Genomic DNA, 19,613 nt, shown 5'->3' with positions numbered 1-19,613 from the left:
GGGCGAGTGGTATGAGATGATGGGGGCGGGGGGGGGGGGGCTGGTAGGGCCCAGATCGGGGCCTGGCAGCCCCCATAAGGAGTTTGGATTTGTTTTCGCTTGGTCAGAAGCTGTAGGTGGGTTTTCAGCTCTAAGCCCAGAGGTGACATGCTCTGATTTACATGTTTCTGAGCTATGTGTAGAGTGGGGGGGGTTTTGGGGGGTGTGGGTGTGGGGAGGTAAACAGAGCAGCTAGCAAGGAGATGATGGACTAGATTCAGGGCAAGGGGCTTAGTCCCAGCTGTTGCTGAGACAATGAAAGTGGTGGTAGCCTAATCAAGGGAGAATTTTGCCAACCATAGGGCCCCAGCTGAGCTGGATCACCCAGAGCCTAAATGTGTACAGCACTACAACAGGACCAAGAGGCCTTCCCTCTGTTTACCTCACTGTCTGAGAAGCAAAAAACAAAAAAAAGGTTATTTTCAATCTGGGGTTCTATACCCAGTCAAGCTCTCAGGTCTGAGAGTAAATTAAAGACATTTTCAGACGTGCACAGTCAGAAGTTTTACCTACCACATACCTTTTCTCAGAAAGTTATTTGAGGATATGCTCCAGCAAAAGGAGGGGGAAACCAAGAAGGGAGAAGCACAGCATCCAAGAACCAGGGGAATCCAACACATCCCCCCCCCCCTAAAAAAAGAGGCCAAGGACATTCCTAACATGATGGGGGAAAGAAAGTCTAGCATTACAACTATTCAGCAGGCCTAGAGAGTAACTAATCCTTCTAGGGCCCTAGGAAGAAACTTCCAGAAGAAAAAAGAATAAGGCTGATAGATTGCTGGTGTTCTCAGCAGGATGGATAGAAGCTTTACAATTCTGGCAGAGAGTTCAAGAGCAAACTAGTGACAGATGCACTGAAAACTAAGCAAAACATAAAGGCAATTTTAACCCCAGGGAAAACAAAAAGTTATAATCATAGAAGAGCACATGACTTGGCTGAAAATAGCATTTACATAGTGATGCTGTTACATAATGTTTACATAAAATGCAAACAGTAAATATTTATTTAGCCTAGAATTGCAATGTAACTATAATGGCAGGATAGGGGAGTGGCAGGGGGCAAGAGACGTGAAAATGAAATCTTGATCTCTCGTCTTCCCTGTTAGGCAGCCACTAGATAATGTCTAGAACTTCAAAAGCAAGGGGTAGACATATAAGCGTGTGGTTTAGAAATACCAAGGTAAAGGCAAGAGACAGCAGGGAGGGTTGAGGGGTTGCCTCTGGGTCAGGAATTGAGGATAAAAGATATCCACCCATGGGAGCTCTTCAGGTGGGTTTGCTGCTGATGGTGAGAAAACTCCAGAATGGAGGAAGAAAATGGGGAGGTCTGACGGTGCCCTGGTGAGGAGGAAGTGGAGATGTGCCACTGGGTTTGGGAAGGGCAGGAGAGTGGGTGCAGAGGCAGGCCAGGTGTGTCCTCATGTCACGTGTGCAGACTTGGGGCTGGCTGGCCCCCGGACAGGAACCCTCTGGGTAGCCAGGGGGCTGGGGCTGTATGGGATGGGGCAGCGGTGAGAGAGGAGGGCTCACTGGTGGGCACCCCCTTCCCACCTTTAACTCAGGTTGACAGAGGGCCCTGGCCTCCTGCCTGGGTGGGCCTCCCAGAGCTGTGACCCAAGTGGTACCAAGGATGGTCTCCAAAGCCCCCAGATCCAGGCACTAATGGGGAACCTGCAGGCTGTGACAGAGGGTGAGCCAGGTCCTCCCAGAAGCCTGCAGACCATACCCGGTCTGGTCAGCCTGGGTCCCCCCCACCCGGGCCCAGTGTCCCAAGGAGCTCTTCCTCTCGGCCCCAGGAGCAGGAAGTGTGGGCGGGGAACCGCAGGACGGCCTGAATCTCTCGCCTTCAGGTCAGCCCAGGCCAGGTGGGCCGCGGGCCAGCCCGGGGCCTCCTTCCGGGGTGGAGGCCTCCCCACACTTTCACTCACCTTCCGAACATTGTGGGCCGTCCTGGGAGCCCCCACTGCTCAGTTGCCCCCAGGTCTCTGACCCACCCCCAAGGTCACCCCACCCCATCCCCTCCAGCGCCCCGGCCACTTGGCCACACGCCTCGGGATCAGGGCTGGGGACCTCTGAGGTCACCTGCCTCAGTGTGGCGGCTGGAATGAGGCGGGCACAAGAGTGCAGACGTGGGGACAGTGGGGGGCAGCCCTGTCGCCTGCACAGGAGCCGCAGGTAGCCTGGCCTGGGGTCCAGGGGTTTGGAGATGGAAAGGGGGTAGGAGGCAGATACCCTGCTGGGGAGGCACGTTTGACCCTCCACCGCCTCATGGCGCGTCCCTTCTCATGCCCGTCTCACAGACGCAGAGACAAAGGCTCAGGGGCGTGACGCCAGGAACGCCAGGTCCCATGCTTGCATGTGGCTGGGCCCAGGCTGGAGACCAGGCAGGATGGGGGCCTGTGGACCACACGGGCAAAGGCCCCAGGACGGGACCACCGGCAACAGTAGGGAAGCTAAGCCCGGGACCTGGGGGGTTGCTGGGAGCAGAGGGGGTTGGGACCCACCAAGTGTGTCCAGAGGGGGCTGGAGCGCTCGGGCCCGGCCTGGAGCCCCAGCGGCTTCCTGGCCCCCCTGCTCCCCCTCCTCCTCACCCACTTCCCGGACAGTGGGTCTCAGGGTGGGGCAGAGGTGCAGCAGCGCCCCCTTAGCCACAAGGTCCCCCCACGCACTGGGCATCTGCGTGGCCAGGTGACAGAGCAGGCCCCCCAGGGCCACGTGCCCACGTGGGTGAGTCATGACCCAGAGATGCGGCAGCTCAGCAGGGGAGGTGAGCAGGCAAGGCGAGGGCGGGAGCGGGTGCTGGCACTCGGACTTCCGTGAAGCAAAGCACCAAGGAGGGGCCGGGGGTGCAGAGAGGATGGGGGACCCCGGGCCCCGTCTGCTCGGGCTGCTGGCGCTGCCCCTCCACTGCGAGCGTGGGGGACTGAGCTCCCCGTCTCAAAGAGTGTGCAGACAGAGGTGGGGAGGGAGCCCGGTGCTGGGCGGAGGAAGAATGGGGCTGAGGGGCTTCTGGCTCACAGGTTGTGGGTCCCACAGGCCGGGAGAGAACAGGCCTGGGAGGGTGTTGGCACGTGCACAAGGTGGGGAAGGCCCACCCAAGCCCCCAGCTGGGCCTCCAACGCCAGGCAGGGTGCAGGGCTTGGTCCTGGACGGGCAGAAATCCCTGCGGCTTCCCCAGGAAGGCAGGTTCCAGGAAGGGCGCTCCAGCCTGTTCCACGTCTCCTTCCCCACAAGCCTCTTCCAGGTGCCAGGAAAGGGGCTCGAGTCCAGATCCCTGGGTCTGGGACCCCAGCCCAGAGCCCCCCGGCCCAGCCTCCAACCTGGTTCCAGCCTCAGGGGGACTAATTCAGGGAATCCTGTCCGAGGAGCAGGAGCCAGGAGTGGGGGCGGGGCCGGGGGTGGCCCTGACCTGGGTGTGGGCCTGGGGGGCCCGGGGGGCCAGGGGCTGCCCGCCCGTCTGGGTCAGCTGCAGCTGCAGCCCGGCCCTGAGCGGCTGAGTCATGGGGCCGCTGTTTCCAGGCCAGGACCGAGGCAGGAAAGGCAGGGAGACTGGACACGCCGGCACCTGAAGGGTGGGCAAGCATGGCCCCCCCTGGGCTGGGGGTGGTCAGCCTGTACCCCAGCTCTTGCAGCCCCCCAGCCCTTGACACCGCCCCTGGATTCTGCTCCATGTGCCAGTTCCCAGGTTTCCCCCACTCCCCAGTGTAGGGCCCAGCACAGCCCTGGTGGAACTCTGCCCGTGTACACACGCACACACACACAGGCACACACGTGCCAGAACACACACATGCAGGCCAAGCCCCTCAGCCCCTCTGCTGGTTGCCCTACCTGGGGCTGACCTGGGCAGTCTGGCCTCTGGTGGCGGTGATCCACTCATCCTGCAGGTCTTTACTGAGCACCTATTGTGTGCCAGACACTGGGCCGGCAGCTGCGAGGCAACAAAGCAGAAGCCCTGCCTTCAAGGAGTCGAGCATGGCAGGGGTGCCGGGGAGGGGTGTCTCTGCAGAAAGAGTACCTGGGCAGCCCTGAGACAGGGCATTTAAGTGAATACTCAGAGGAGGGCAGAGGCAGCTTGAAGCTCCTGGGGGACGAGCCCGCCCCACGGAGGCAGCAGGTGCAGAGAGCCCGCGGCGCTTCGGGGCCTGGACAGAAGGCCCACGGGGCTGGGGCAGCGGGGAGGACCCGGCCAGATCGTGATGGCCTCGGGGCCACTGCAGTGACCCTGGCCTTGAGGCTGAGGGCATGGGGAGCCCCCGTTTTAACGTCCCCGTCCTGGGGCCTAAGAGTGGCCACGGGAGAGCAGGCGGGGGGCCGCTGGCAGGATCCGGGGGACACTGGTGACCGGGCCCAGGGCGGCAGCTGCAGGGCTGGGAGGAGCCTCAGATTCTGGATGGATTTGCTGGGCCCTGAAAGTCTCCACCCTTGACCCTGTTGGGTGCCTCTGTGGCTGGTGACTTGGGGAGAGGGGGGAAGGCTGAGCCGCCTGGGTCCACTGGGAGGACGGGAGGACAGGCCGGGCGGGGGCTCCTCTCCCCCAGATCAGGGAGGAGCGGAGCGGAGGAGGGGCGCGGGGCTGGGGCGGGGGATCCCGTCTGGGGGCGCGTGGAAGGGCCCCTGCAGGGCCAGCCTCGCAGCCGACACGGACGCCAAGAAGACCGTTCCTGGAGAGCGGTGCCCTCCCCTGGGTGTGGCCTGGGGCGCACTCGGCTTCCCGGTCCACAGACGGACACTGACGACGTGGCGTCTCCAGAGCCCCGTGGAAAGGCCCGCCGCACCGCCGCCCCGGGGAGTGGGCTCCGTGGGCATGTTTCAACACGGGCGGCCTCCAAACCCGTGTTGAGTGAAAGGGAGCGAGCAGAGAGCCTAGCATCTCATGTTACCGTTCACGCTAAGCCTGCCTCAGATGGATACTGTATCGCATGCGCGTGAGCTCGTGTTTTGAAATGGCTGGAAGGATAAACACCAGATCGCTAAGACGGTTACCTGGGACGGGGGGGAAACAAAGCCAGATGGGCCAGGTCGAAGGGGATGTTTCTTTGAAATGTTTTTACTTCTTAGAGAAAATGTTTTTGAAGAGTACTTATATCTACTTATATCATGCAAACCCTTTGTAAAGAGGTTCATTGAACAGCAAGACGTCCAGCTGGGCAGAGCGTGTTGCCAGGGCGGGGGCGCACGGGCGCTGTCCTGGAGGCCGGCCAGCATGGGGTCAGTAGGCCTCCAACTGTCCGGGGAGGAGGCTCTGGGGGCCTGTGCCGTCAGGGAGCAGCCGGGAAGCTGTGCAGGTGTCCGGAGAAAGGACATAGTCCAGGACTGAGCGGGAACAGAACAGCCAAGGGTGGCCGGAGAGGGGCATGGAGAGAAGCCGCACAAAGCTGTGCATGCAGGGGAAGTGGTCAGAGGCAACTGGGAGGTGCTGGGAGCCTGGGGGGCATGCTGGGGTCTGTCCAGAGGAGCTAGACCCTGCCCCCAGGACACTCCAGCCACGTACGCATCAGTCTCCATTCTGAGCTGCAGCACAGACTCTCTGTCCCCTCCCTGCTAGGGAGGGGACAGAGGCCCAGAGGCCCCCAGGTGGTCAGGGGTCATGGACTGCCTGGCAGTATCCCCGCTTTCAGGGAGGTGGACATTTAGGTAGCAAACGATGCAAGCGGTACCTGGGCAGACCAGAGTGGCTGGAAGGGGCAGAGCAGGGAGGTGATGGCAGGCAAACTGGGGTGGGGGGTGGGGGTGTTTCTAAGGAGGAGACCCTCGCCTCGGGGCCTGAAGAATGAGACTGTCTGCTGGATCAGGAGAGGGGTGGAATGTTCTAGAAAGCAGGCCGGCAGGTGCGAATGTCCTGAGGCAGAGAGGGGGTTACAGCACATCCAAGGAACTGATAGAAGCCAGTGCAGGGCAGGAAGGGGCAGTGGCCGAGGTGGGACACAGGGCCCAGACCGTGAGGGACCCTCTGGCCGAGGCGGGGCTGTGTCTTTGTCTTGAGAGCGGTAGGCGGCTTGCAGGGGTCTCACCAGGGCAAGGACGGGGTGCGAGGCGTGGAGGGAGGCCTGCTGGCTGTGGGACTCACGGAGGGTGAACCCACCTCGAGAGGCACTGCGGGCCCGGGGGTCCTGAACTGCCCACACCCTGGCTGATGGCCCCGAGATGGCGGCGGGGAGGGGGACTGGGGGCAGCCGGACCAGGGTAGCAGCAGCCAGAGGCAGGTGGGACTCTGACGACGGAGCTGCTGGGCGGCCCCTGCCCACCCGCCCGCCGTCCCCGGGCCGCGTGTCACCCGCCGGCCCGCCCGCCGGGGCTGGGGGTTTGGCTGGGCGGCCCCTGCCCACCCGCCCGCCGTCCCCGGGCCGCGTGTCACCCGCCGGCCTGCCCGCCGGGGCTGGGGGTTTGGCTGGGCGGCCCCTGCCCACCCGCCCGCCGTCCCCGGGCCGCGTGTCACCCGCCGGCCTGCCCGCCGGGGCTGGGGGTTTGGCTGGGCGGCCCCTGCCCACCCGCCCGCCGTCCCCGGGCCGCGTGTCACCCGCCGGCCTGCCCGCCGGGGCTGGGGGTTTGGCTGGGCGGCCCCTGCCCACCCGCCCGCCGTCCCCGGGCCGCGTGTCACCCGCCGGCCCGCCCGCCGGGGCTGGGGGTTTGGCTGGGCGGCCCCTGCCCACCCGCCCGCCGTCCCCGGGCCGCGTGTCACCCGCCGGCCCGCCCGCCGGGGCTGGGGGTTTGGCTGGGCGGCCCCTGCCCACCCGCCCGCCGTCCCCGGGCCGCGTGTCACCCGCCGGCCCGCCCGCCGGGGCTGGGGGTTTGGCTGGGCGGCCCCTGCCCACCCGCCCGCCGTCCCCGGGCCGCGTGTCACCCGCCGGCCCGCCCGCCGGGGCTGGGGGTTTGGCTGGGCGGCCCCTGCCCACCCGCCCGCCGTCCCCGGGCCGCGTGTCACCCGCCGGCCCGCCCGCCGGGGCTGGGGGTTTGGCTGCGGTGGCCCCTGCCCACCCGCCCGCCGTCCCCGGGCCGCGTGTCACCCGCCGGCCCGCCCGCCGGGGCTGGGGGTTTGGCTGCGGTGGCCGGGTGCTCGCTGGCTCCCGGTACAAAGTGTTCTGCCCGGCGTCCCCCTGGCTTCCAGGACTTCGAGGCTCGTCAGAGGGGCAGCGCGGGAGGGGGAGGCGGGGGAGAATCAAATGCAGGTGGGGCCTCCGCCCTGCCGCCAACACAAACACGGCCTCTCGGCTTCCAGCGCCTTTTTCCAGCCTGCCCTACATTCCCGCTCGCCCGGCCCCGAGGAGGATGGCTGAGTCGGCCAGCCTGGGGCTGCCCAATGTGGGCAGCGCAGGCAGCCCCCACTTGGCCTCTGCTGGCAGGACCCCCCTGAGGCCCCAGCTAGGGGCTGGCCAGCCTGTGGGGAGGCCCAAGCCCCGCCCATCCTGAGCCAGGGTCCCCCCCCCCCCTCCACCAGCCCACCCACCAGGTGGCCGTGGGCAGCTTCCTGGCCTCCGTGCATCCTGGTCCCCACTGCCCAGGCCCCCTTCCAAGCAAAGAGGCTCCCGTGCAGCCCAGGAAGCTGTGTGCTGCCTGGGGCCCCCTGAATCTGCCACTGCCCCCGCCTTAAGCTGTCCCATGAGCCTTCCTCCCCGAAGTCCAGGCAGGGCAGCCTCAGTGGGCACAGTCAGGCGGTGGTTGTGCACGACTCTGGGCACAAACGTGGCCCCCGCAGAGATGCGGCTGGAGGGAGGAGGTGGCTCAGTGTCCAGGAGTGTGGACTGAGCACATCGGTAAACACAGCACACGCAGAGCCCCCATGGGGCTTTCGTCCTTGGGGGTGGGGGGCGGGCAGCTAGAGACGGAAAATATAATAAATAAACCAGTGACGTCGGTGTGAGTCCTGGAGGAAAAGACAGTAGATGGAGGACGGGGGCAGGTCGCTGCATTTAGCTCAGGGCCTAAGGAGGTCTCGTGGGGAAGTGAGCCTTGAGCAGAAATGTGGGCGAGGTGATGGTGTGAGCCACACGAGAATCCAGGAAGACATCCTGGCAGCGGTGGCAGAGAGAAGAGGCGGGAGCAGGGCAGAGAGGAGGCCTCATGCTGGAGCTGCCTGGGGGAGGGGTGACAGCTTGGAGCCTCGGCCCAGACTTTCTTTTTTGTTCAGAGCTCAAAGTGGGGTTTCTCAGAGTTCTGAGCAGAGAAGCAAAATCTCTCAGACTGGGGGGCTGAGGGCAGAGGTCACTGAGGTTGTCCAGGTGAGCTGGTCCATGCTCCCCTGGCCACCTCCCCTGCTGGACCTGCCGGATGGAGCCTGCAATGTCTTTCACCTCAAGAAAGAACAGCGCTGCCACCCACTAACAACACATGTCGTTAAGACCGCCCTAAGTAAGACGGTTCACTGTAGACTGCAAAGCATGTACAAAAAGAATGTTCCAGCTCCATGGGGAAAAGACAGATCCTTCGGTGAAGTGTAATGTATCGACAGGCTGATCGCTGAAAACAGGCCTGCAGCTCAAAATCAGTCCCACACCGTTCAATGATTGAAGGGTAAAATACAAATCTAAAAAGTCCTAGAAAAGAAATGGTTCAGGGTCGGAATTGGGAAAGCTACTCCAAGCGTGCACAAAATCCAGAAGCCACAATGGAAAAGACAAACAACTCTGACTACATAAAAAAGTGACAAAGTAAATAAAACTTCTGTATGACATGAGCACAAATGATAATCATAATTGCCATAAACCAATTCACAAGACCAATGGCACACTAGGAACAAACATTTGTGATGTCCATGTCAAAGGACAAACTTTCTTAATATACAAAGAGCCCTTACAAATCAATGACAAGGAAAAGGCCTGGCCAGCGGCACCTTGGGGAGGGAAGGAGCAATGGGCTTAGAGGACATCTGCCCCCCACCCCACTACTGGGGCCCTGGGAGATGGCAGAGACCTCATTTTCTCATCCAGCAAATATCGGTGAAGCACCAACTCTATTCATCCCAAGTGTATTTAGTGAGCACCTACCATGTGCCAGGCTCTGGGAGACCCTCTGGGGAAGTGAACGTGACAGCATGGTCAAAGGCCTGGCCGCAAGAGCTTTCAGCTGGTGGTAGGGAAGCCCACTCTCAACATTTGAGCTCAGGTTATATGTTGTGGTGGAGGACGGTTTTCCAGGCAGAGGGAATGGCAAGTGCAAAGGCCCTGAGGCAAGATCGAGAGGACTGTGCCCAGGATCTGAGAGAAGGGTGTCAGGGAGGACTGTGAGGGGGCTGCGTGGAGCTCAGGGGCTGTGGATGGAGGTGAGATTTCACTCTGCGTGCACTGGCAATTTTGCGGAGGGAGACAGCTCAGCCTGGCTGCTGCTGGAGTGAATGGGACGGGGACGGACCAGTCAAGTAGAGGCGATTCCAACAGCACAGGCCAGGGATGCCACTGGCCTGGGCAGGGGGCGTGGAGGGGGCGGTGTTGGATTCAGAGCGTGTGCTCTCGAGAGCGGGTGGGACGTGGGTGAGCGCCAGGGGAATCCAGTGTTTTGCTGTGTGGGTGTCGGCACCACTTTCTGAGATGGGAGGATGGGATTGCGGGCAGGGCGAGTCTGAGTTCTCTTTGGGCCCTGCTGCACCAAGATGCTGTTAGACATGCTTGCCACTGGAGCCGGCGTTCTGGGGCCCCCGGGAGAGTGCAGAGCTGGGGCGGAGCGTCAAGGGTGTCTGTGTAGAGATGGTGCCGGCAGACGGGGGTCCTTGGGCTGGGTGTAGAGGGCCTGCGAGATTGTCCCGGCTGCGGCGGATGAACACTGGAGAGGCGGCTGTGGTTTACGATAATGATCCTGAGACCCGCCCCCCTCAGCAGTCATCCTGGATGGACGCAATGCTGAGGGTGCCTGGCGGGCCCCAGGCATCTGTGGGGCTACGCCTGGGCGAGCGTGTATCTGTGGGGCAGGTAGAAGGGTCTTCTCTCCATCGTGACACTCTCTCAGAGGGGAGCAACCTGCACTCCTAAGGGGTGGTCAGCAAGGGTCAGCCAGGAACTGGCAGGCCCCCAGAAGGGTCTGGGGTGACCAGGACCTTGACCATGCTGTGCCGAGGACCCAGCTGAGGCATGGCTGACTCTGGTGACGGCTCAGATCACCTGCCACCCCGTAGCCAGAACAGTGAGAGATTTGAGGGACAGTGGCTAGGACAGAGGCCTTGGTCTACAGCCTCTGAAATGCCCACCCTGGCTGATTCATGATGCTGAACCAATGCACCGGTCCCAGGGGCCAGGGCACAAGTGGCTGCCACATCGCCCACCTCTTCTGGCCAAGGCTCACCCCTTGCCTGGACTCCGCCTGGGCAGAGGACCCTGGGAAACAGGCAGAACGGCTGGTGTGTTGGTGACCAGGGGTTCCAGAGATGGTGGCATCTATCTCCCAGTTAGGAGAGTACGCTTGGCACCCAACAGAGCCCCCATGCTGAGTGGGGCCCCCACGGCTCGCCCGCCGAGCTGCCCCATCCCAGCAGCACCACCACCTGGTGGAAGGGCGCTCACCTCTGTGGCACGTGCAAAGGCCCAGGGGCCCAGAGGTCCAGGCGAATACGCTTGCACCCTTTGGCAGCTCAGGGAATGATTTGGTGGACGGTACAGGGAATTGTGCAAAACCACAACCGAGGCGGCTCATGCATTCTTGCACATGCAGTCTCCCTGCCCTTGTAAAGCCCGAGTACTCGTGTACACACACATCTACACGTACACATGCCAACTGGCCCTCAGGCCACGCTGCATGCAGGCAAATTACTAACAATAATTACAGTAATGGTCAACAGGAGACTTAATCAGAATTTGCCAGATGCCAAGCACTCTTTCCAGTGGTTTCCTGCATTAATTCATTCAATCCTTACAACATCCTACTGAGGGAGATTCTACCAGCATCCCCATTTTACAGATGGGGAAACTGAGGTTCAGAGAGGCCAAGTGATTCACCCAAGGTCACCCAACCAGGAAGTGGCAGAGGCAGGACATGAGCCCAGACAGCCCGTCCGTGTGCCCAGGCCCTCCCCGCGGGCTCTGACCCGCTGCCCTGCGGCCCGCACACCCAAAACGCGTCCTTCCCCAGGGCCTCCCGCAGACCGGCGTGCACACATCCCGCCCCGGCCCACATGCCCAGCACACGTCCAGCCCAGCAGGCTGTGGGCCGGGCTCCGAGGCCGTCTCCTCAGCAGGCTGGGTGCACCGTGCACCGCAGGACAGAGAGCTCGGCAGGCCAGCCGCCCTGAGGACTGGCAGTAAAACCTCGGCAGCTAGAAAACACGGCTGATTTTTCTCCAAGAGCTAAAGCACTAAAACAAAGTCATAAACACAATTACACCGTCTCCTGCCATAAATTACAATGTTATGAAGCGCTGTGATCTATTTCCACTCATACCCAGCTCTGTGAGACCCGCCAGCCCCACGGGCTCTAACGAAAGGATGATTTATGGGTGTTATTCCCGCATTCTCGCCGTGGGGGAGGGGCGTTCCCAAACTCCCAGGAGTCAGGGAGGCCCAGCGCCAGGGGCAGGGCCCGGGGGCCAGGGCCAGGCTGCCCACCAGGCAGGGACCTCCCCCCAGGACAGCTGGCCCTAGGCAGGCAGGTACCCCGCACCACCTCCCCCTTCCCCCTTGGCAGAAAGTTTCCCCGGGGGCTCTGGGCTGTGTAGCACCCACCATATTCGTTCCACAAATGTGAACTGGGCCCTCTGTGTGCCCTCAACGACAGGCAGAGGAGTGGGGCTCCTGGAGCCTAATTCTAGTGGGAGAACCAGCTAAGGAGTGAGCAGATACAAGCGCAGGCCAGGGGCCTTGGAGAAAATAAGGGCCAGTGTGGGGATGGTGGGGGGCCACGGCAGAAGGAGGGACGTGGCCACGATCAGTGCTTTTGGTGAGGTCCGAGGGTGGAGGGTGTTTGATGCAGGCAGGGGAGCAGCTGGGGAAAAGGGCCTGAGGCAGGTATGTGCTGCCATGTTTGAGGACCAGCAGAGTGGCCTGGAGTAAATGCAGAGGGAAGAAGGGCGGGGCGGGGGGGGGAGGCCATAGAGCAAAGGGGGACAGGTCTAGGGCCACAAGAGGGACTCAGGCTTCTCCTGGGAGTGAGGTGGGAGCTCAGGAGGCTATGAGTAGGGCAACGATGTGGCCTGGTTTGTGTTTTGAAAGGACCACATTGTGGGGGAAGGCTAACCTGGCAGGCTACTGCAAGAGTCCTAGCATGAAAACTTGGCGGTCTGGCCTGGGCTGGGGGCCAGTGAGGGGTGGGCAGGGGTTTCCCAAGTTCTGCTGACAGACAGAATGTGGAGCATGATGCTGAGATTTTGGAGTGTTTTTCTGGGATGAGGAAAATGTGCAAGGAACAGGGTGGGTGCTGAGAGAGAGAGAGAGGCCTCAACAGAGGTGCAGGGAAACCATGGTTTTATGGTCTGAGTTCAGGCCTGAGGTCCCCAGGGGTCAAGCGTGTGGGTCTTGGATGTGTCCCTAGCCTGAGCCTGGGTGCTCAGGGTCAGAGGACAGCAGACCACAGCTGTCACATCAGGGTGGCCCTCCTCCTGCCATGGTCTAGCAGACACCAGGACGCAGCCCGTGCCCCTCCCCTTGGCGCTCTCTCCCAGTGACATCCGTTGCCCTAGACGTGGGTGCTCAGCATCACCTGCATGTGCTGCAGGGCACAGGGGGCAAAGGTCACAGGTCACCGTGACCCCCACCCCCACTCCCCTCCCTCACCAAGCAGCAGCTTGCAGAGGGAGGGCCAGGGCCAGGGGTGGGGCAAGAAATGGCATTCTATGGAGATGGAGAACCCAGAAGTCCCGGGGTGTGGGGTGGGGGGGTGGCCCAGGACCACCACCTGAATCCCACTGAGCAGCCACGAGGCCCAGGGGGCACAGTGTCACTTCTCAGACTGAGTCCTTCCTGGGTCCAGCAGGCCCGTCGTCCAAGGCTGTGGCCGGGCTCTAATAGGGGTGGGAGCGGGCACTCCTTCCACCCATCAGAATTCACTCATCATACCCTGTGTCCTGCCCCGTGCTGGGGGCTTCTCACAGACTGTATGTTCGGGAGGGGGCAGGGTACACTGCCCACCCGGGGGCCTGTGAGGTGTGGCTGGGGCCCTGGACAGGGAAGGCGGGTTCCTGCCCTGAGCTGCCCAGCACAGGGCTCCCTCTCTGGGCGGCCAGGATGGGGAGCGGGTGGAGGTGTGGCAGGCTCAGCACCCCTGCCATGGGCCACCGGACCTGCCCCGGCTGTGAGCGGGCCCCACCTGGTCCCTCCAAGCCGCGTCCAGGGACTCAAGGCCCGCTGTGCCCCCGGGCCTCAGCTGTGTCACCTGTCTAATGGGCTCAGGAGCAGCGGGGAGCAGGGGCTTGTGACCTGGGCAGTGCTGGGCCTTGCAGGTGCCACAGGCCTGTGGCCAGGGCAGAAGCGGGAGACAGGCCAGCAGCAGCCCCTCTGCAACCCCTGCTCCCTGACCTCTTCGCTCCCACGCTCCCTGCTGTGTGTGAAGGCGGGTGAAGGGGGCAGAGCCGCGTCGCAGGGTGTCAGGAGGGCTGAGCGGGCCTGTGCACGGACACACTGAGCAGTCATGGCCGTGTCCCTGCGCCTGTCGCCGGCGTGTGGGCTTGGGCAGGGCTCCCTGGGGCTTCAGGCCCCCGCGCACCCCGTGACATACCTGGAACCCCCAACTCCCTGCAGCCCAGCTTGGCCCCAGGGCTGGCACCCAGCTCAGTGCCTGGTGTTTAAGTATTGTAAGCATTGCCCCCGAGAGTGGCTCAGTGACTCTTGGTCCAGCACAGTCTGCAAACAAGAGGGTCCAGAGGTCTTTTGCCCTGTGACCCTGCAGAGGGCCCTGGGCTGTCCCAAGAGGAGCCCTGGCTCCCCCTTTAGATGTTGACCCACAGGGACCCTGGGGCACCACGAGCTGCCCTGCAGGGCAGGGGACTCCCTCCCCGCGAGACCCAGGCCTCGGTGTCCCCCACTCCTGCCAGTCTTTGGCCAGTGTGGCCAAGAGAGCCCAAGGCTTGCACGTGGCCAGGGCCATCGGCGGGTCCAGAGCTGGGATCAAGGCCGAGCAGGTTCTGCAAAAATTTCCCTTGAAAGACTCTTTTTCAAGATTTTCTTTTGAAAACAAATTCATAACCACATCAAACAGGAATCCCGTCGCCTTGGGTTTGATCACCAGCCGCCCGGGGCTCTCTAACTGGCTGTTATTCTAATTGCTTTTTTTTCTCTTCCGAGGGCCGGGAGTCGTCTTATGGTTATTAATTTGGTGAGTGGAGGCAGGGAACAAGGGAGCTTTTGTTGGCCTTGCCCTTTAGTCACTATCAAATTGCAAATAATGACGAGATCCAAGATCCCCAAAACTGATGTGCCCCAGCGGCTCCCGGGGAACGCCGTCCTTGTCCCCGAGCGGGCACTGCCTTCCTCTGAGGGTGACAGCACCTCACCTGGGCACCTGCCCGGAGGGACGCACTTCTCTGCGGCTGGGGTTTGGCTCCGGCCGCTCCCTCCGGCCGAATGAAGTGCTCACTGGGTGTCACCATCGAACAGGAAGCAAGATAAAGTCACTCTCCTTGGGAGGAGGAGAACCCAGGGTAGGGGGACCCAGGGACCATCTCTCTGGGACGCGCTCAGCCCTGGAGAAGCGTGGCAGGTGTGAGTCACACTCACAGAGCCCGCGGGCACGGGCTCCTACACGACTGTCCTGCTCCATCCTCAAAAACACCCGCCACGGGAGGAGCAGAATGCCCCCACTTCCCAGCTGAGAAACTGAGGCCCAGGGAGGACAGCACGGAGGCCGGGTCTCAGCGTGGGGTCTGACTTGGCCTCCTGGACCAGCCTGACCAGGCTCACGCCACACTGTGGGGACAGGGGATCAGCCGCTGAGAAGGACGGGAGCCCCCCCGGGCAGAGGCCACCACCGGGCCCTGGGGGCTGGGCAGTGCAGGGCAAGCTCAGGCAGCCCAGAGCCAGCGACCAGCAGCCGGCAGCCCCGGGTGGTGTGTGGCACCAAGGTCAGCCACCAAGCTCCGGGCGGGGGAGGAGACACGGCTCGGGGTTGGGGGCTAGGAGGGCTCCACAGGGCTTGGCCCACCCACTGATCACCACGCCCTGAAGCTGGACCAGGCGAGCGATGGAGAGGATCCCCGCCCATCAGGCGTGGGGCTGGGCAGGCGGCAGGACCCTGCAGGGGGCCAGGAAGACCCAGGGGGACCCTGAGGGTGGCCAGAGGACCAGGAGGACGCGGCAAGTGGCCGGGAGGCCTTGGCAGGAGTCCGGTGTGGCCTGCGGGCTTCCCCACTTGCTCTCTCTCCCGTCCCATCAGTGGCGGCCTGTTAACGCTCCTCCCCAGACCCGCTCCTCTCCTGTGCGAGAAGGAGGGGGAGGCGTGAGGCCCAGGCTTCGGGCCAGCTCTGGGATTCTGGCCCAGATCCGAGCTCGCCCCCAGCGCCCCTGCCACCTCCAGCAGTCTGGCTAATGGGAGCATGTCCCCTGGGACCAGGGAGCCCGGTGAGCCCCTCAAAGCCCCATCTGCCATGAGCAGCAGCCCAGGGGGCCGAGGTGGGCTTGGAAGCAGAGCAGGGCAAGGGCAGCGGCAGAAGTGCCCCAGGTGGCCCCCTGAGGGCGAGCTCGGCCTGGGGCCAGCCTCCGGCCCGCTCCCCAGTGGGGGCTGTGCTGTCAGCCCCCTGGGATGCGCCCCCTCTCCAGTCGTGCCCAGCAGCCCCACCCCTTCCTGAATCCCAGCCATTCTTCCATTTCCTTTTTTCCCAAGAACACCCTATAAAGGCTTCCATACCCACTTGCCCTGCTGGGGGCTTCAACAGATGTTCAAGTGCCATAAAGTGAAAATTTATGAAACCACAAATTTTCTTCTGTAATGTATTTGGTGCTCTAATTGATGCCAAACCAATCAATACCCAAGCCGGGGCCTGCACAGTGGAGCAACATGAAGCTTGCCCGGACCAGCCTCGTGCAAGGCTCATTCCAGGCTACCAGGCGTGTAGGGTCCCCCACGGGTCTCCCAGGGCATAGGCGGTCGGTGGGACTGGGGGGCCAGTCCTGCCAGCGGCCAGAGCTCCAGCGGTCTCGGGCCGAGGAGAGGGTCCTCCCCAGCCCCCCTTGGCTGGGCTGCAAGGGTCCCAGCCAGAGACCCCAAACGAGACTCTTCTCCTGGGGCCTCGGGGCCTGCGTCTGTGGGTGGCCTCAGCATATGGTGGGACTAGGGTGTCAGGGAGGCACCCGGGGGAATGCAGGGGTGGGGAGAGCTGAGTGAGGGGCCCAGGCCCTACCCCAGCTAAACCAGAGAAGCTCTGCACCCCTTCCCTTTATAGCCTGGGCTCCGGTATCAGATGTGCCTGGAAAAATAGGTTAGGCCCCCCTGGCCTGGGTGAGGGGGCCTCAGACATGCAGCTGCCCCTGCCCCAGGCCCAGGGGCAGCGGAGGATGTCTCAGTCCCCCGCACCGTCTGAGGAGGCAGAGGCGGGCAGGGGAGCCCAGGAGGTCCCAGGAGACAGCACCGGCCTCAGTGCTGCAGCCGCCACCGTGCGAAGCTGGGGACGTAGGTCACAGGCCCCACCTCACGGGCAGCCGTCCTGATAGGGGGGCTGTTGCTCCACGTTCCAGCCCCCCATCCTGCCCTACCTGCTGCTAGGTCTCAAGAGAGCCCCGTGGCCCCGACTCAGGAGAGAACCCTCCCCTCCTCCCGCTCAGCCAGCCCTGCCCCTCCCCCCTGACTCAGCGTCCACAGTGGGAGGGAGGCTGGGGACTGCCCCACCCCCCTCTGAAGCCGGACCCGGGCCCACCCGGGGACCCAGCTACACAGGATTTGTGGCCTCTTCAACCAACAGCATCTTCCCCGGGGGCCGACCCGCTTGGCCAGCACCCAGCTCTGTCCGGTCCTGGGGTAGGGATACTGCAGCCAGCAGTGGGGCCCAGATGGGTCCTGGGGCCGTCTGGCCCAGGGCGGCTCAGAGCACATACACCATGGACCATGTGTGTGTCCAGGTGGATGGCCCGCCCCAGCCAGCTTGGCCTGCCGCCGTCCTCAGCCCCAGCGCTGACCCTTGGCTGAGCCACCCCTGGGCTTTCACCCCCAGCCACGCTCTCCCCTGAAGCAGCCCTGGGCCCCTGCAGCTTGGCCCTTATCGGGGACGGTCTGGTCACCTCCGCTCCCTCCCCCATCACTTCGAGTCTTTCCAGTGTTCCAGGTACCCAAGGCGGGTATTATTTTCTGACGGAGACCCTGGGGGAACCACCCCCAAGGGCACTGCAGGCCCCAGGGTGAGCCAGGCCTCCTCCCGGCTCGTGCCAGGACGTCCGTCTGCTTCACCCCTGCCCCTGCTCTGAGGGCCCTGGGGTCCTCTTCCCACCCCCGGGCTCACGCCAGCCCCACCCCGTCTTGGGCATCCAGCGGCCCCTGCTAAGTACCTGCAGCCCCAGGTCCGTCCTCCATCCACCTCCCCTCCAGCTTCGTGGGGCGACCCCACCTCGTGGGGTGGGCAGCCCCAGTGCTCAGCGCGGGAAAGGCCTTTGGGAAAAGCATGGTGGGCATGTGGCCCTGGCTGACCCCTGGGGATTGGTACGGGTTTGGGGGCTCAGCTGGGAAGATGGTGGTGCCCCTGCAGCGTTGGGGACCCTGCCGGGATGACAAGAGCGCCCTGAGGCACAAACCCTGCTGGTGGGCATGGGGGTGGGGGGTAGACGGCAGGGGAGGGGCCCCGCCCTGCTACCTGCTCAGCCACTGGTCTCAGGTGAGGGCTGCAGAGCGGGGCTCCCTCCACGCACGTGTGTGCACACGTGCAGACTTGCACAGGGGCCACGGACACCCACACACACACGGGCGTGACCAAGGCCAGGCCCCGCCCCTCCCCTGGCCCTCAAGCAGCCCAGGCCTTGAGGCCACCTGCACGGTGCCCGGCTCACCTCTGACCCTGTCCCCGCAGGTGACGCAGCTGGACCAGAGGCTGGCGCTCATCACAGACATGCTGCACCAGCTGCTCGCCCTGCACCACGGAGGCGCCCCCGGCGGCCGGCCCTCCAGCGGGGGCGGGGCCCAGGTGCTCCAGCCCCACAGCGGTGGCTCCATCCACCCCGAGCTCTTCCTGCCCAGCAACGCGCTGCCCACCTACGAACAGCTGACCGTGCCCCGCGGGGGCCCCGACAAGGGCTCCTGATGGGGGCTCGGGGCCCAGGCCTGAGAGGGGAGGCCCGGAGGAGCCCCGCCCGGCCCAGCCCACCGCCCGCTCAGCACAGGCACCCCTAGGCCTCAGCCCCCTCTCGAAGGCCCGAGAGAGCAGTCCCGCTCTCCAAGGCCCCAGACACCCGGTGGGCTACAGGGCCCTCTGGGCTGGGCTGGGGGGTTCGCCAAGACCGCCTCTTCCCAGCCAGCGGGTACTAGAATTTGGCTGGGTGTTGGGAGGAGGAGGGGCCTCTCAGCTCTGAGACCGGGGTCCCCCACATTACTTGCATGATACTCGGGACAAAGTGGCAGGGGGTCAGGCCGGGCATCCCAGGCACTTGGTCTGTCCCATGTCTGGCCAGGAAGCAGCACTGCAGTGTGCAGGCCCCAGGGCGTTCCTGAGGGGAGACAGAGGGACGGCCTGGACAGGGTCTGTGAGGGCCCCACCCCCAGCCTCAAATCCAGGCCCAGGGGGACCCAGGGAGAAGGCAGGCAAGGCAGGGCAGGGCAGGCCCAGCCCATGCCGAATAAAGGATGCCCACGGGCAAGGCCCAATCAAGGCCCGAGAGCCCATCGGAGGCCCCCGGGCCTGGGCCTGACTCCCCCACGCTCCAGAGATGCTGACTCAGGCCAGGAGCTGCTGGGGATCTGCTCCTGAGGCCGCAGCTCCCAACGGGAGGGACATGCCCACCGCTGTGGCCAGAGCTCTTCACGGGGGGTGGACCGCCCACCAGTAGAATGGGGGTGCTCAGGTCCCCCACTTTGGACTGGCAGCTTCTCCTACCCATTCCGGAGAAAAGAGGAGGGTCCCCAAACCCCGCTCTGCGTGCGGGCCTCACCTCCAGCTCCCTGCCTGGTCTGAGCAGCTGGACAGACACACAGACGGTCGCCTCCCCAACCAGCTACTGAGCCGCAGGGGAGCAGACGGGCATCACCGTCTCTGACGAGACCCGTCTCCTCCGGGGTGCTCCGTCTCACCGAAATCAGAATAATCTGTGGTGATCTGGAATCTGTGCTTTAATGAATTTCACAGTGTGATTTTGATTCTTAATCGTTCAGGTTTTTCCTAATAAACGTGGAATCACAAAATTGATCTTGCCCTGCTCTCGCCTCCTTTCCTGGGGGAGCAAGCGACCCATCTTTGGGACAACCTGTCTTCCCGTGGAGCTGCTGCCCACCCCTCAACCCCCCAGCACCCCTCACCCCGTCCGCACCCACCCCGGTGAGGGGGCCCAGAACCCTCAACCCCCTGGCCTGGTGTTCCTGGGAACGGGGTGGCGCCAGTGACCCAGGAGCACCTGGAGGCCAGGCTGTTCCTGTCCCCCCACCCAAGGTCGGGCTCCAGCCCACCCGCTAAGCCTTTGCTCTTGCTGGTGCCTTTGCCGGGAGGTTCTCCTGTCCCCTCTCCATCTGTTGAAACCACTCCCTTGGTCTCCAGC

At 63.5% G+C, this 19,613-nt stretch overlaps 1 protein-coding gene across 1 annotated transcript in view; it reads left to right on the top strand.

Annotated features, from left to right (window-relative positions):
* The window catches only part of KCNQ1 (potassium voltage-gated channel subfamily Q member 1), a 350,619-nt gene extending 331,352 nt beyond the window's left edge, over window positions 1–19,267 (top strand). The window contains exon 16 of the mRNA XM_036861606.1: window positions 17,939–19,267. Coding sequence (XP_036717501.1) covers window positions 17,939–18,169 — 231 coding nt within the window. The 3' untranslated portion in view covers window positions 18,170–19,267. The remainder of the gene's footprint in view (window positions 1–17,938) is intronic.
* The last annotated feature ends 346 nt before the right edge of the window (window positions 19,268–19,613 follow it).

This window comes from Balaenoptera musculus, chromosome 8 (genome assembly GCF_009873245.2).
Source record: "Balaenoptera musculus isolate JJ_BM4_2016_0621 chromosome 8, mBalMus1.pri.v3, whole genome shotgun sequence".
NCBI lineage: Eukaryota > Metazoa > Chordata > Mammalia > Artiodactyla > Balaenopteridae > Balaenoptera > Balaenoptera musculus.
The sequence above is the reverse complement of the archived record's forward strand: the minus strand, read 5'-3'. Positions and strand labels throughout refer to the sequence as shown.